The 16,793-nt window shown below is 40.3% G+C and overlaps 1 protein-coding gene across 1 annotated transcript in view; it reads right to left on the minus strand.

Moving 5' to 3' along the window:
- Positions 1–4,115: 4,115 nt before the first annotated feature.
- The window catches only part of col4a5 (collagen, type IV, alpha 5 (Alport syndrome)), a 90,881-nt gene continuing 78,203 nt past the window's right edge, over positions 4,116–16,793 (minus strand). The window contains 11 exon segments of the mRNA XM_028564647.1: positions 4,116–4,278; positions 6,158–6,330; positions 7,420–7,534; positions 8,332–8,509; positions 9,471–9,683; positions 10,547–10,645; positions 11,487–11,615; positions 12,045–12,116; positions 12,747–12,819; positions 14,142–14,275; positions 16,650–16,658. Of these exon segments, the coding sequence (XP_028420448.1) occupies positions 4,197–4,278; positions 6,158–6,330; positions 7,420–7,534; positions 8,332–8,509; positions 9,471–9,683; positions 10,547–10,645; positions 11,487–11,615; positions 12,045–12,116; positions 12,747–12,819; positions 14,142–14,275; positions 16,650–16,658 (1,277 nt within the window). The 3' untranslated portion in view covers positions 4,116–4,196.

Here is a 16,793-nt window from a genome sequence, read left to right on the forward strand (position 1 = left end):
GTGGAAAACGGAAACTACAGAAATAAACGGGGCACAAACGCAACACATCTACCGCAGCATGCCCACAGCTGAGCGCGCCGCGTCCATAAACCTGAAGCTGCGCTGCATTTTACAGAAAGATTGGACACAAGCAGGTCTGCTTCAGAGCTCCGTGTGTCTGAGTCTGAACCATAGACTGGAAACATCACGTCACAGGAACGTCTAACTAAATCATTAGCATTGCGCTCCTAAACTTTGTGTTGATGGCATCAATGTATTACACTGATTTGGCTAGGATTCCTCCCAAAACTTCACCCGGCTTTCCTCACGGAGAGACGGTTGCTAGGTGATATCAACAAATACAGCATGGTCGGACCCCGCACGTAGCTGCCCGTTCTATTCGCCTCGGAAAAATAAACTGGACAAAGTTACATTCGGGGCTACACTCAAAACATTCGGGGCTGAAGACCCGGCAAAATCGGCTGACGCCGCTCCTGGTGTAAATAAACCGGGACATTTTAGCGTCCCGACAGGCTTTTGTCGGGACTCGGGACAAACAATGGAAAATCGGGACTGTCCCGGTCAAATCGGGACGTCTGCTCACCCTAATATTGATGCATTCATGTTAATCGTTTAGTATGTGTTTATGAACAGCAAATTTACAAATTTACTCCACCATTATTGTTGCTATATTTGGCAATAGCTGTATGCTACAGTACATTGGCTTTCCAGGAGAAATACAGCAGAAGTAGCAAAGTACAAATACTGTACTTAAGTAGAATTTTCACGTATCTGTACTTCGGTATTTATATATTTCCATAAACCTTTATTTTTACTCCACTACATTTCCCCTAAGCGTCTTAGTTACTCGTTACTACAAAATAAAATCAATTTGTTACACTGGAAAAAAGCAGGTTTGGTGAAACATTGCTCCTAAATTGCCAAGATACTGCACCCTCCATTCCAGGTGGTGACCTATTCATAGACAGTATATAAACTGGACCAACAGATCCCGTTGCTCTGGACGGAGACCAGTGAAGGATATTAGAAGCACTTTTCCGGTGAGGGCTGAGCGTTACTGCGCAGCTTCCAACTGAGCTTGAAGACGTAGATGTGACGTGAGCAACCTGTCTGAAAGTTGTAAGTCTTCTGGTAGCTGTGCCAAGAGAAATCTCAATCACTCCCGATCTTACAGAGATGGAGTGGAGAGAGGAGATAACATGGGCACAGGCTAATTATTGAACAGCTAATGTGAATCGAAACTGCCTGCAAGCTTCTCCTGTACTGTACAGTAATTTCTCTACTGTGTGACAGTAAGTCTCGTGGTTATGACCCAATCGTTAGCCTATTTTTACAAAAGCGTCTGCTACGGAGCCATAACGTGAGGTACAAGGTGATGGAGTCTTTTATACATTGTCGTGTTTCTTTAGAAATAAACAATGGACAAATATAGTCTTTAAACGCTTCAGATGTAAAGTTATTCGCTGTCAAAGTGACGGCAAAATGAATGGGAGTCAATGGAATGCTAACGGCGGGTGAGTGTTTGGTAGCATCAATGGCACCATAGGAGGGTCGAGTTCTTGGACCTAATGTTGGTTGTCAAGTGGCAAGAAAATAACCATAGGCCAAAACTAAAGAAGAAGAAGAGGAGGAGGAAACATAATGACTGATAGCATCATGGGAGCACCTGGTGCAGGCTCTGCCACCATGGTAACAGACGATGACCACTCCGACAACAGTGGTGATGAAGATAACGTTACACACCTTTGGCCATAAAGTTTTGTTTTTTTTTACTTTTACTTCTAATACTTAAGTACATTCAATATCAGAAAATGACTTTTGATATTTAAGTACAGTAAATATCAGATACTTTAAGACTTTCACTCAAGTAATATTGTAAAAGAAGACTTTAACTTCTACCAGTTAAAGTCTTTTTCTGGTAAGATACTTGTACTTTTACTCAAATATTGCTTTCAAGTACTTTATACGAGACTGTGTATAGTGATGTCTTGTTGTTTTTCTTGTCTTTTGTTGTCAAAAATGCCTTGGGATTTCTGCCGCAACCTAATTTCCCCCACGGAGATAATAAACAATACACAAACACAAAACTATTTTATGTTCCACCAAAGATCCTTCTCACATGGTGTCATTTTAAATAATTGTTTTAGACCAAAAGAGTTCCTATAATCCAATAACGTTGTGTTTTCCTTCTTTCCTCTCCCGTTAATCATCTCATGACCCCTCAGCTGGACTCTCGTGACTCTCGGGAGGGGCCTGAACCCAAGGTTAGGCTGCAGCACTTCTTCTACACAATATCTATACTCAAAATAACATTGGAATAAAATCCTCAACATGATCACCAGATAGGACTTTTTTTTTTTTTTGAAGACAGCACTTTGGACATAGTATTTATTTCAGTCTTAAAAGTTTATAACAACTTCTGGATAACATAACATGAAAAACAAAAAAAAAAGAAATAAAACACAAATACACATTTTTAATCGCACCCCAGGACATCATTAGAATTCATAAAAGCTGTTTTGAAAAAATAAAAAATAACATTAAAATCACAGGAACATTTTTTTCTTCCCCCCCACTAAAAACAGCTCTTGTAGACGTTCAGTACCGATCAGTAGATCAGGAGTCTGGACCCCTGATGGGAGACAATTGAAATGTACGGACACTTAAACCTGCGTTTCAGCAGTGTCGAGTGTGAACATCTGAACCGGTTTTAGATGTAAATTCAAGTCAGCAAAAGTGGATTTGAAGGTTTTTGGTGCCAAAAAAAAAAAAAAAAAAAAAACAGGCCCCAAAACCTCAGGCCCTCTTTTTTTTTTTTCTTACAAGCAAAGCCCAGCACCTGGAAATGTTAAAAAAACAAAAACAATATCACGATCTTCTAATCAAGGAGCCAAGATTTAATTTAAATCCTTTTTGCACAAATATCTGCAACATTCCCCCAATCATTAAACTACCTAAAAAGCACATCCCCTTTATTTCAGTTCAACGTTTATTAATCCTACAAATTGAATACGAAAAGGTTTAAGCAACTGGCTTAATATTATACAAGACTGTCATGTTTTAGGGAAAATGGCTCTGTCTGTGCTCAGTACTTAGCTTTACATTTCGGTGAAATGCCTGACCTTTGTTTGTGTTTGAAAACAGTGAACAATCCCCCCCCCACAGCCGAATAAAGTTTATATACCTTTTTATCCTCTTTTTTCAAATATATATTTATTATATATAAAATACTGTTTCATTCATAAAAGCCTTACTTTGTACAATATCTGAGTTGATGTGTGTCAGTGAGCAATGAAGTGAATAATGTGTGTGTGTTTGTGTGTGTGTATATTTGTGTGTGAGCATGTGAGCTAAAAAGAACCTGGAAAATTGTCTTATAACAAATAGCTGGTACCGATCAGGACCTAATACACTACAAACAAAAAAAATAAAAGGTGTTTTACACAATATACACATTTTATTACTTACAAAAAAAAAAGTGAAGAGAAAGAAGGTGTAGGCTGAGGGTTAGAAGGCGGGCTACAGCAGCGTTAGTACCACCAAATGTAACGTTAAACGACAGACAGAGAGAAAGAGCGCGTGAATGAAGAGCTAGTAATACAAAAGGCAGTCTCACTGAGGAAAGCTCATCGTCAGTGCATCTCTCGTCTTGGATGTTCCGAAGTCAAAGTGCCGATTTGGTATCCACTCCTCATCATAAAGGCCATAAACGAAAAAAAAAAAATAAAATAAAATAAAATGAAAATGGTAAAATATGACGTCAAAACGTGATTAAATAAAAAAAAAAAAAAAAGAAACGATCATTTTGGGAAAGAAGGGAAAAGAATTAAAAAAAAAAATGCACTTTTGCTTTTTTCACACATCCATCATGGCACCATTTAGTGGATATTTTTCTGCTTTCATTTTGAGGTACTTCTTAAGAGAAACAAAGAATAAATGTAAAATGTGTTTACGCTGTGTCATACAGTAGCACCATTGTTTAAGTCGTAAGGTTTTTTTTGTTTCCCCCCCCCCCGAAGACAATGCACAATTGGAATTCCACCTTGTTGTCACTTTGACAGCCTATCCGCCCCCCCACCACTCCTCCCTCCCCCGATCCCCACCCCCACCCTACTTGTTCCTCGTCATCCAATCATCTCTTGATATTGATCGTGCGTCCCCCGAAATGGTGACGTAGCTCTCGTTGCCGTGTGCCGTTACGTCCTCTTCATGCAGACCACGCAACGGCTGACGCGCGTTCGTAGGTTACCCGCCTTGAGAGTCTCCGACTGGGGCTTCCTGTAAGGACCAAGACAGGGAGATGGATATATGGGATTATTATAGATAGATAGATATAATAAATAATAGATAGATATTTATTACATACATACATGTTGACATGTCATAGTAGGAAAAGCACAGGTGTATTCATAACCATTAATGATGGCTGCATTCCGCTTAGGAGAGGTCCTGGTATGGTACATGCTGACTCACTGAAATAGCTTACTGGGACACTTGATGGAACTGAGCCATCATTATGGTTATCAATTCCAGCTGTGCTTTTCCTACTATGACAAGTCAAAATGTCTGCTGGGAAAAAAAGGTCCATTATTGCTGAGTGTACAATGACAATCTGTTAAGCAGCTTTTCAGCAGTGGGCATAAACAGAACAAAGCAACTAGAACCAATATGAACTCAAGCAAAATATATACAAGTTATCTTAAATAGTTAAAATGTTTAAAAAGTGACCTTAGAAACAGTGGTAATGTCAGTGAGCAGCATAAAAACAGATTTGTTTGTGCACAACAGCGCTTTAAGTTCTTTCAGTCTTATTTTGAGATCTATCAAATCACGAGAAACCATCAGGCCCCTGTCAACAGTCACATTACAAAGAGTTTGGTTATATTTTCTCTTGTCTTAATGTCACATCTTTTTTTAAATGCATCTCTTCTGTTGTTCTCCTGACTGGTCTATATCCACGACCTTACATTTCCGGGATTGCGCCGGTAATTCCGCCGGATGTCCTTCTTTTCGGACGGTTGTCCGTCCCCTTCCGCCTTTCTTTGTGTTGGCGTTCTAACCTCCGGTGTATTTCTGAGGACTATGGTTAACTGCTCCTCAGATCTCTGCAGGGTAAATCCAGACAGCTAGCTAGACTATCTGTCCAATCCGGGCGCCCGGGTAGTTCAGTTGGTAGAGCGGACGCCCCATATATAGAGGTTTGCTCCTGAATAAAGGCCTAAAAATGCCCAAATAATAATCTTTAAAAAAAAGAAAATAATATCTGAGTTTTCTGTTGCACGACTAAAACAACTTTTGAATGTACACATGTTGCACCCAGACAAGTTCCTTCCCGACAATTAGCACAACACATTTTTATGCATTTCTTTCACATCTACTGCAGTCATATTGACTGTGTCCACTCGGAAGGAATCCGTTCACATGGCTAGGCACTTGTAACGACATCTCAAACATGTTAAGAGGCTAAAAGCCTGTTTAAAACCTTCCCACGTTTCAGCCGCCTGGGTGCGAACTGTAGCAGGAGTGTTACTCGGTGTAGGCAACACCAATTAACGCTTTTCTCGCTACTGACGGTACTACATGACCACAAACAACAGAGCTACGTGTTGAAACCGGAATTCTCCTTTAAAGGAATACGCCACCGTTTGTTGAAATAGGTCTTATCACGGTCTCCCCTGGCTGTAGATAGGTGGGCCAACGCGTTTTTTGTCTCAGTGCAAGTAATTAGGTTGTTTTCTTGTCTTTTGTTGAGTCACTTTTACTCACAGCATGCTAACCGGCAACATAGGATTCCATTCACTATGCTAAGCTAACTAGCTGCGGCGCTGCCAGTGTTGCACCGGACTAAAACAATGCATGCAAAAAAAATTGCGTTGGCCCACCTATCTACAGCTAGGGGATAAGCCCTATTTCAACAACGGTGTTGAAATATCCCTTTAAAAAGTGCCAATAAATGCGGACTAGCCAGACCCTCCAAAGCGGCGCTGTGGAGGAAGGTCTGGCAATGGGATACTACCTCCTGACTAACCCCACATGATCATGAGTAATCAGTTTTGGGCTTCTTGCCAAAGAGCACCTTGCCGCAAACTTGTACTGAAACAACGACCACAGCTCTTATCACTGAGCTGTCCTGCTGCCCCCCCCCTTGTGTCCGTACCTGAACATCTCCGACTGTTCGACGGTGGCCAGCCAGAAGCTGTAGGAGTTGCCGTAGTAGTTGCACGTCCCTCGGCCGTGGCACTCTATGAAGGGGGCACTGCGGAACTCCTCCAGGCAGGAGCCGGGGGAGGCCAGGGCCTGACCGGAGCCCTCTGCGCCCGCACTGGTGTGCTGCGGAGGAGAGGCAAGACTGGTTACACACTGCACTGCATAGACGAGGGTAAAAGCTGGGTTAAGCATGTGACGTTGTGATATTTAGCATCACGTAAGGCTGGGCAATGTATCGATAGGCTACATACCCTCTTAGATTTTGGATATCGTAATATCGTGATATGACACAAGAGTTGTCTGTTTCTGGTTTTTAAGGCTGCATTACAGTAAAGTGATGTCATGTTCTGAACTTAGACTGTAGCGGTTTTATTATTTGCCTTTACCAACTTAGTCATTGTATTCACATTATTGGGGATTATTTCTCTCTCATTGTGCAAATATTTTGTGAAAGCACCAACAGTCAACTAGGGGCGTGCGTAAAAATCGATTCACATTCGTATCGCGATTCAAGCTCTACCGATTCAAAATCGATTCATAGAATTCCAAAAATCGATTCATATTTATTTTTTTTCCAGATTTTATTTTTCAATTGTATGTCTACTGCAATCACATGGGAAAAGTAACTACATTTACATACTGTGAATCGTTTTTTTTTTTTAAATCGAGAATCGTTTTTGAATCTAAAAATGCTATTGAATCGAATCGTGACATTTTCTGAATCGTGCACCCCTATAGTCAACCCTACAATATCGCCGCAATATCCACATTGAGGTATTTAGTAAAAAAAAAGTTTGTACATTTTCTCCATATCGTCGAGCTCTACTGTCATGTTTAGGGGCATTTTGTAAACAATTGTGCTTAGTGAAAATGTGTATGTGTAATGTGTAGAGCTGCAAAGATTGATCGATTATTCGATTCGTTGTCAACTATTAAATTAATCTGCAACTGTAATGTACTACCTGTGAGTGCAAAAAACAAAGCCAACTATTTTGATCATCGATTATTCGGTTTGAGTAATTTTTTTAAATGGGAAACTTCTCTGGTTCCAGCTTGTTCAACGTGAACGTTTTCTAGTTTCTTCTCTCCTCTGTGACAGTAAACTGAATATCTTGGAGTTGTGGACAAAGCAAGAAATTGGAGGAAATACTGAAAACAAACGACGAAGCCATTCATCCAGAAAAGAATAGGCAGATGAATCGACCGTCCTACCATCATGAAAGAGTACCCTATCCACAGAGCTTCCCAATTTGAAGGGCAAGTGGGGATCTGGATGGTCTGACTGTGGACCGCGATCACCATGGCTGGGGCTTCACACACTGCACACCTGGACACAGAAATGTCAAATCAAACACCTTGCATGCTTGCATTCGCAGTCCCTTCCTATAGCTATGAATACAATAATTTATGTTTATATTAAAACATTTTCGGTTTTGAAATACATTTTCTATTGATCAATACATTGTTATATTATTGTATCATTGTCACGTTGATTGTACAAGAAAAAAAATTGTCAAAAAGGTTGCAAAAAGGGGACAAAAATGTCAAAAGACGACAAAAACATTGCAAAAGGCACCGCAACAGTGGAAAAAACAATGAAAAAAGGTGGGAAAAAACCCCCGATACTGCTGTAATTTTACTGCATGAAGCTTAAAAAAATGGACCAAATGTTTCTTTTTTGTTTGTTATTGCCAATTGTTCCGGACCTTTGACCTGGAATAAGAATCAGATGCGGACCTTTGTGATGTGTTTGAGAACCCCTGCATTAAAACAAGTCGGAATTCACGGTGGGGTTAGCTCTAGCCAGGTTAGCCAGTTGATAACAACGCATTACGCTGTTTTTGGGCATACAAACAGCATAGCAACATGTCCACAGTTAGGAGTTGGACAGGACTGTGTGTACGACTGATTTAGTGAGACACAAAAATAAGACAGAAGTGCTAGTAAACTGTATGTTACTACAGCTTTCACTGCTGTTGATGCACGGGTCAGCCATGTTGGATTTTGAGCTTGGGGTCTGTGAGGTTGTTCGACTTCAGGGGCCGTTTTTGACTTTGACCTCGGAAATTCTGACTTCTGAGTACAAATGGAGCGCACCATCCAGCGTCTCCGTCTCGACCCTACCTGCTGATGAAGGGCTTGATACCCTCTCCGGTGATGGGGGCCATGGACATGGGCATGGGCTCGGGCGTGGACAGCCAGTAGGAGTAGTCGTTGCGGGAGGCGAAGTTGCAGACGTTGTTGATGTTGCAGAACATGAAGGGCATGGTGCTGAACCTGCGCAGACAGCTGCCGGCCGAGCCTGGAACAGAGCGAGGACGAGGTCAAATTGACGAAGTGCTTTTGATGAAATCAATATAAATTGGGACGGCTTATGCCGTGATCGCAGTTGGCGTCTTTTTTTTTTTTTTCAAGACAAAGTTGACTGGGGCGGTTTTGTAGTTTGAAAAGAAAAAAACTGGCAGCGTGTTGGTTCCGAAAAGCAGCAGAGGGCGTCTTATGTTGCTATAACAACAGTTACCGCTACAGTATCCAAGAGTGCTATGTGGAGCGGTGCTAACGTTAGATAAAACAAAGCGGTGGAGCGATGTAGAGAACGGACAGAGAGAGGGAGCGGTGCTACTGCTAACGTTAGATTAAACAAAGCAAGTTCCCCCAAACAACGTTCCCTAGACTTGTGCTAGTGTCGGAGCACGCTACACACTACACACGACACTAGCACAAGTCTATCTATCTGCACCTTTTCATAGGGTCAGTCGTAGGGCTGTGATAACATAGGACCTAATTTTCAGTGAAAAAAACTAAATTCTTAGAAATGTGGAAACATAGGGCTGTGGGAACATAGGTCGTAATTTTAAGAAAAATCATACAAATGTGGGAACATAGGGCCTAATTTTAAGAAAAATCATACAAATGTGGGAACATAGGGCTGTGGGAACATAGGGCGTAATTTAAGAAAAATCATACAAATGAGGGAACATAGGGCCTAATTTTCAGTGAAAAAAAAAATTCTTAGAAATGTGGGAACATAGGCACACTCCCTGGAAAACGACAGGTCTCCTTACTCCGCTTATCAAAAAAAAAAAAAAAAAAAAACTTTTCCAGAAAAGTTTAACTTTTTTCAATTTCAAAAAGACGCCCTGAGCTGCAGAAAAAAAACCGGTCAGGACTTTTTTTTAAAACATTGTTTACTCCATAGGATTATAATGTAGAACAGACGCCAAGTGTGAACACTGCCTCAGTAAAACAAAGACCGTCCGTACCGAGGTCCTGTCCGTGGGCCCTCTCGTTGCCCTGCACGTACAGCAGGGAGTAGCCATCGTAGATGAGGCTGGTTCCTTCGGGGCAGAAGGGCACATCCTGAGCCTGGCTGTGGCGGGTGATGAGGAAACCATGGGCAGCGGAGACGGATCCTGGAAGACCGGGTTGACCCTGTGGACCGTCGGAACCAGGGGGACCAGGGTAGCCACGCTGACCTAAAATCAAGAGAAAGGCATAGGGACGGAACAACGAATCGGTTATATATTGGGGGGTGGCAGTAGCTCAGTCAGTAGGGAGCTGGGTTGGGAACCGGAGGGTTGCTGGTCCAAGTGCCGAACCCGAACCGAACCCCCAACTGCTCGGGGCGCCTGTCCATGGGCAGCTCCCTCACTCTGACATCTCTCCATTAGTGCATGTATAGGTACTGAGATTGTGTGTGTGCAATTCAGGCCTGTGTGTAATAATAACAACAGAGTGAAAACATTGTAATTTCCCTTGCAAGATTAATAAAGTATAAATTATAGTAATGTAATTTGTAATTTTTAAACGTCCCAGGGCATAATCTACTTTAGATTTCACTTCAGACGTCACTACGCCTTCTTAGTTTATTTATTTGAAGAGATTTCTTTCTACTTATTCAGTTATTTCGATGTGGGATTTGTTTTAGAAATCAAATTATTATTATTATTTCATTTCTGTTGTTTAAGACAAAAGAGCAGTGTTTCTTCTTTTTGTTGTTTAACAGCAAATGACTGGTAATAAAAGTTGTTCTTATAAGTTATTGTAAATACATTTTTTTATTTATATTATTTTTTTACAATTATTTTATTTAACATATGGTCTTAACAATAAATCCTGAGAATAATCGAGTAAATTTAAAATTGTTAATTGAATCGTGAGTTGAGTGTATCGTTACATCCCTAGAAAGGCATATATTACAAATGGGAAGCTGCAGTAGGCGCTCAGTAAACAGAGAGTTTACTTTTTGCAAACTTTGTGATGGTATTGTGCATTTGGGCATTGTGCAACAACTTGTGAATGATTGTGAATGGTGATGTCTGCTTCCTGTTTCACTCACCAGGCTGACCGGCCGGGCCGTTGTCTCCCTTCCTGCCGGGTGGGCCGCTGAAGCCAGGAGGACCCTCGGGACCAGGATCACCGGGGGCGCCGGGCTGACCTGAGAGCAGACAGAGAGAGAGAGAGAGAGAGAGAGAGAGAGAGAGAGAGAGAGAGAGATTACTTTCTGTTAGACAAAGGTTAGACATGATATCAAGAGTTTGATTTAAAGGGGCGCTATGCAGGTTTTTGTCTTTTCCTCTTTCTCTGTTCCTCCGACAATGCTTTCCTAGCTTTCTGCTTCTTTTTTTGCCGGCTCAGCCATGACAATAGTGTGAAAAACTCCATCACTACCTTGTTCTTATAGCTAGCCGGTTCCTGTACGTGTGCAGTGCCGTGAAGCAATTTCGTTACATCGCGAGACCTGATATCACGAGATACTTCCCGACGCTGGTGGCTCGCCGGCCCAAAGTTGCAAGGGTGGTTCTTCCGCTCACAGGCGCTAGGTGGAAGCGAGACGGCCACCATTCAACTCAAAAAAAGTCCTATAACCATTCCAATGACTCCGAAGCTGTTCAGTTAAGGTAAATTAAGCTAAAAAAAACTGCATAGTTCCCCTTTAACAAAAATGAAAAGTCATCACTAAAACCACCATTTGATTCAATTTAGCCGTTTCATTCTTCTCTGACTTACTTATTTTGTCTTCTTAAATGTATCTGTGTGAAGCATGTATGTATACAGCAAAATGAAAATCATAAAAATTACGTTTAAACAAACTTTAAAGACAAAGAAAAACATCACTGAAACAAATAGGTCCATCCTATTTCCTTAGGAATCTTATTTTTGTAGGAATAACTCAATTAAATGAAAACATAACTATATATGTAAATGTATTTCTCAATTCTGTTGTAATTCTTCATCACCAACTGTCCCGTGACCTTCATCGGTCCGCATTCACTCACCCGAAAGTCCTTCACGCCCAGTAGAGCCGGGTGGTCCCCGACCACCAGGCTGGCCCTGAACACCAGGGGGTCCTCGCTCTCCCTTCACAAAGATGGGAGTCGGCGCAATGGCGTCGTCGCCAGGAGGGCCTGGAGATCAAATGTTACAGAGGAAAATAATCAGTCCAAGGTTCTCCTTCATGGGGGGTGACAGAAACTACGTACTATAGCTTTAAAGAGCTCATATTATGCTTTTTTGGCTTTTCCCCTTTCCTTTATTGTGTTATATATGTTTTTGTGCACATTATATGTTTACAAGGTGAAAGAGGCCCGAAGATACTAATTACTGCGCATGTGCAACTCCCAACAAAGATGGAACAGAAGTGCGATGCCTCACTCTGTAGCTAAAACAGAGAGCTCAACACACAAAAATATGGTGTTTTTTTGAAAATGTAACCTATTGATATAACCTCTAAATACAATTATGAACCTGAAAATGAGCATAAGATGAGCACTTTAGGACCCTGCGGAAGCCCTGCACTAATCACTGTAAGTGAAAAGGTGAATGTGTCGACCCACCTTGCTGTCCGACTTCACCAGGATCTCCAGGAAGGCCGCTGCCGCCGGGGAGTCCCGGGTCTCCCTTTGGCCCTGGGAAAGAAAAATACACAAATGAAGCACACACACACACACACACACTTAGCTTTCAACAAATTGACAAGATCAAAATACTAGGGCTGCAGCTATCGATTATTTTAATAATCAAATATTCTACCGATTATTCCATCGATTAATCGAATAATCGGATAAGAAACACTTAGTAAGAAATAGTTAGTAAGCAGCAATAGTAAATATTTATTATTGCTGTTTACTAAAAAAAAGGAAACCTGTAGCTTGTATATATACACAAAAGACAGGTTTCCTTTTCTAGAAAAAGCAAAAAATGGTATTGCCAAATTCCAAGACCCGTCTTCCTTCATTTGTAATCTGGGCCATCAGTCTTGTGTTTACTGTATATACTGTCTGTGCTTGTGTTGTGTCCGCAGAAGCGCAAACCTCTTGTGCGCTAGTATTAATCCTCCGTGCAGAAACACAGTGAGCCGTACGACCTTAATTACATTGATTTAACAAAGCATTGAGGCAAAGAATTTTGCTTTGAACATTTTTTGTAATTGAATTATTCAAGTTATTCGAGAAATCGTTTCAGCCCTACAAAATACAGGGTTTTTTTGGACCGTAGGAAGAAATCGGAAAAACGCAGTTACAGTACTGTGGACTAACCAGGGAATCCAGGAACACCGGGCAGACCGATGTCTCCCTTCAAACCAGAAGAACCGGGAAGACCAGAGGGACCCTGGGAAGAAAGAAGACCAGACAGTTACACCTCAGTCCAGAGGTGGAAAGAGTACAAAAATATTCTACTTAAGTAAAAGTACTATTACTTTGATAAAGTAAAATTACCGGTATAATATATATATATATTTGGGGAAGCACCTAGGGAAGCTTTACTGTCACGCGCTCAGGCTGATGCACTTGCCTTTTCTCCGTTATTAGCGTGGAAACTAATCTTGTTACAGTGGAATCTAACAAACCCCCAACCCAATCAAAATGGGTAGTGTGTGTCATGGCACATCTAAAGCTGGAGAAACTTAAAGGACAAATCCGGCGCAAAATGAACCTAGGGGTTCTGGGATCTGTTTTTATGCTAATCGAATGTGACCAGTTTTAGCGCAAACCGCTAATTAGCTTATAACGCTAGTTGTCGGGGCACGCAAAAGTAAAAAGAAATCACTATTTTTAGACCAGTAACAAGGCTCAAAGTAGCACCACACTTCCCCGCTAGCATAATGAGGGTCCCTACATGTACACCAAAGCATTGAGAACTTTGGAAGTGTACAGACAGTTCATAAAAACAATAAAGACAGTACCGTTCACTTATACATGCGGGAACCATCTTGGGAAAACAGTCACGACCACTCGAATGACGTGTAACAAGTAACATTATGGTACCGTGGAAGTGTGGTGCTACCTTGAGCCTTGTTAGTGGTATAGAAATAGCGATTTCTCAGATTTATCCGTGCCCCGATGACTAGCGTTATAAGCTAATTAGCGGTTTGACCTAAAATTGGTCACATTCGATTAGCATGAAAACAAATCCCAGAGAACAGTTGACTTGGTACACGTGTTATTAACCTAGGCCGGATTTGTCCTTTAAGTACGCTACAAGAGGCTCCCCCCGGTTTCATTAATGGATTTATATTTTGTGTTACTGCTTTTATTACAATAGCTTTTTGGATGACCTTTACACCATGTTGTGTCTGTTTGTGATTCCATTTTCTTTGGGAAGACACCACCCTGTTTGTATTTCTCTTATTTTTTTGAATCTCAATAAAAATATTTGAATAATAATTGAATCTACTCAAGTAAAAAGTTGCTCACTTAAAATGTACTCAGAGTAAAAGTTACTTCGTTACTTTTTTTAACGTTTTTTTACTCAGTATTGGATGTGATTTAAAATCTAGCGACGTACAACACTTCAAACAAAACATACTTAAGTAAACGTAACAGTACAGATTTTTTTTTTTAAAGTACAGCCAAAAACTACTCAATTACAGTAACGTGAGTAATTGTAAGTCGTTACTTTTCCACCTCTGAATTCAGCAAAAGGTATCTTACCGGGAATCCGGGAACGCCGCTATCTCCCTTCTGTCCAGGGAAGCCAGGCTGGCCGGGAGCGCCGGAGATTCCCTTCTCTCCCTTAACGCCGCCGCTTCCTGCGGGCCCGCGGAGACCCTGGGGTCCAGGTGCACCTTTACACGCAGCCGGCAAAAGTCAAAGGTCAGGTACAGAATGACTACTGACTAACTAACACAATAATGTTTCTTCTCTTTATATTCTCGCCAGGATCAGTTTGGTTGCCATTTATCAAGTCGCAAGTGAGATTTTTTTTTCTACCGTTAACCCTTGTGTTGTCTTCCCGTCGACCACAAAGTTGTTCTTTCAAAATTCAAAATTGAAAATGAACTTTATTTGGCGCTTTATCCAACGTTTTTGTCCCTTTATTTCAATGCTTTTAACGCTTTTTGAAACGTTTTTCTCAACGCTTCTTTAAATTCGTGGTCAAGAAACCTAATTTATATGATATTTTAGCAATTATTTTAGTTAAAATAAGCAGAAATTATGAATTATTTGTACTATGAGTTAAGATCAGAGGATGTTGAGTGGATCACAGACTGTCAAAGTTTAGTCAGGTTTTGAAACCATTTAAATATTTTTTTGAAATGCTATAAAATTTCATAAAAGACCCAAAATTTAATGGAAATAATTATCATTTTTGTTAAAATGTTGTATAGGTTCCGTAAAACTGACATCCATGTTATTTTTGGGCAATTTTGTTTGAAAGAAACCCATATTTCTGATGTTAAAAACTTTGAAAACGGGTCAAATTTGACCCCGAGGACAACACAAGGAATATGAAACGTTGATGCCATGTAGCGGTTGAAATTCTTGACTCGTTTAACTGGAAAATATGTAATAAACCATATTCTCACTTCATATTTTAAACTGTACAAACGGGAACTAAACTGACCCAGACCGTGTGTTTTTTTTTTTTTTTTTACAATGCAGCCACTGAAAGACTCATGAAATAAACAAATCACATACAGTATATCTCCAGCCTTCACAAATCACCTGCACGTAACAATACTATGTTAAAAATAACTAATCATAATAATGTGTTACGTTTTAAAACACAGGAAATATCTTAGATGTTAACTTGAGTTCAAACCAAACAAAACTGAAGAGTTTCATTACAAAAAAAAACTTATTATAAAAACATAATATTCATTCTGATATAAGTTGGTGTATTGTGTGATGGCGTATTAGCGACATTGCAGGTAAAAGAAATTTTACCAGAAATATTCTGGAGCTGGGAGAGGAGGGGGTAACATTCAAAGAAAAAACTCAGAATCACAGAGATTTAAAGAGGCAAATTTATGAGAAAAAAAATCTGAAAAATTATGTTTTTTTTTGTCAACCTCATCACCACAGACGCCGCCGCTTGCTGTGTATTACACCTGCAGTGGATGACCTAATCAAATCATATCTTGCAATTTAATTTTGCAATAAGGAAACACTTGTGATTTCAGCCAAGAATCGACATATTACATCCTGATTTGGATGAGGCGATAGCAATGGACAGAAGCAAAATAATTGCTAGTGACAATCAAATTTGACTTTATAATCTCAGAGAATATCTAAATTTTGTTCTGAGTATCACCACCCCAGCTCCATATTGGGTTTTTTTTAAAGATTTTTTTTGGGGCTTTCTCAGAGGCAAAGCTGAGTTTCTGCCAGTTTACAAACTAGCTTTATATCCACCAATGAGCAGGGCCACACGGAATCTGCAGATGCGGAATTTCGCGTTTTTTTTTACAGATTTTAAACAAATTAAAATAATATAAAACTAAACCTCAGAATGGTTAATACATCGCCACCCGCAGATTTTCTTTCGGGATCACTGCTAAAAACAACAACAATCTGCAGATTCTGTTTGGGCCTGCTAATGAGAGTATTTGTTTCCTAAAGAGCAACTTTACCTCAGAGAAACTTTTTTTTCTGTCAAAAATGGAAAAGAAGAAGCAGAAAAAAACAAAAAAAAAACACAATTTTGTTCTCTCAAAAATGGCGAGAAAACATCAGAATGAAAAGTCCTCAGTAACACAATTGGAGTCAACGTTTGCTTTTATGCAAGAGTTAGGATGATTATGATCAGTCTTGAGTGTCTCGCCTGTCCTGCGGGGTAAAGAGACGGTAAAAAAAACCCCAAAAAACCTGTAGACATCAACCCATAATCTGATTTTCACTCATTCTCACAAAAAACAAATAAAAATACTAAACAATGTGTAATGATACAACTCAAGAGATCAGGGTTGGGATATATGCATCTTCATAACAGTGAGTTGATGTCTTTGAAATTAAATATCTCAAAAGGATTTAGCCATAAAAAAAAATAAAAAAAAGTTTCAATTTCAATTCTACAAATTCAAACTTTTAACAGAGAGCGTTTGAAGTGAATCGACCTCAACGCCGTCATGAGACACATTAAACCGTCGCCCTTTGTTTCCCCCACAGTGCGCACATACCACAGCATGTATCAAAACCATCAAACCACTGGAGTCTAACCTGAAGGACCTAGGTTTCCCAGAATTCCCAGGTAAAGCGGAGCCCAGTTGATGGCACAGGGCAACAACAACAAAAAGAAGAGGAGGTTTAGACAGAAGCAAGCATCAGTACGGGAACACAGTCAGACTAAACAAGATATTTTAT

The sequence above is a fragment of the Perca flavescens genome, chromosome 19 (genome assembly GCF_004354835.1).
Source record: "Perca flavescens isolate YP-PL-M2 chromosome 19, PFLA_1.0, whole genome shotgun sequence".
In the NCBI taxonomy this organism is placed as follows: domain Eukaryota; kingdom Metazoa; phylum Chordata; class Actinopteri; order Perciformes; family Percidae; genus Perca; species Perca flavescens.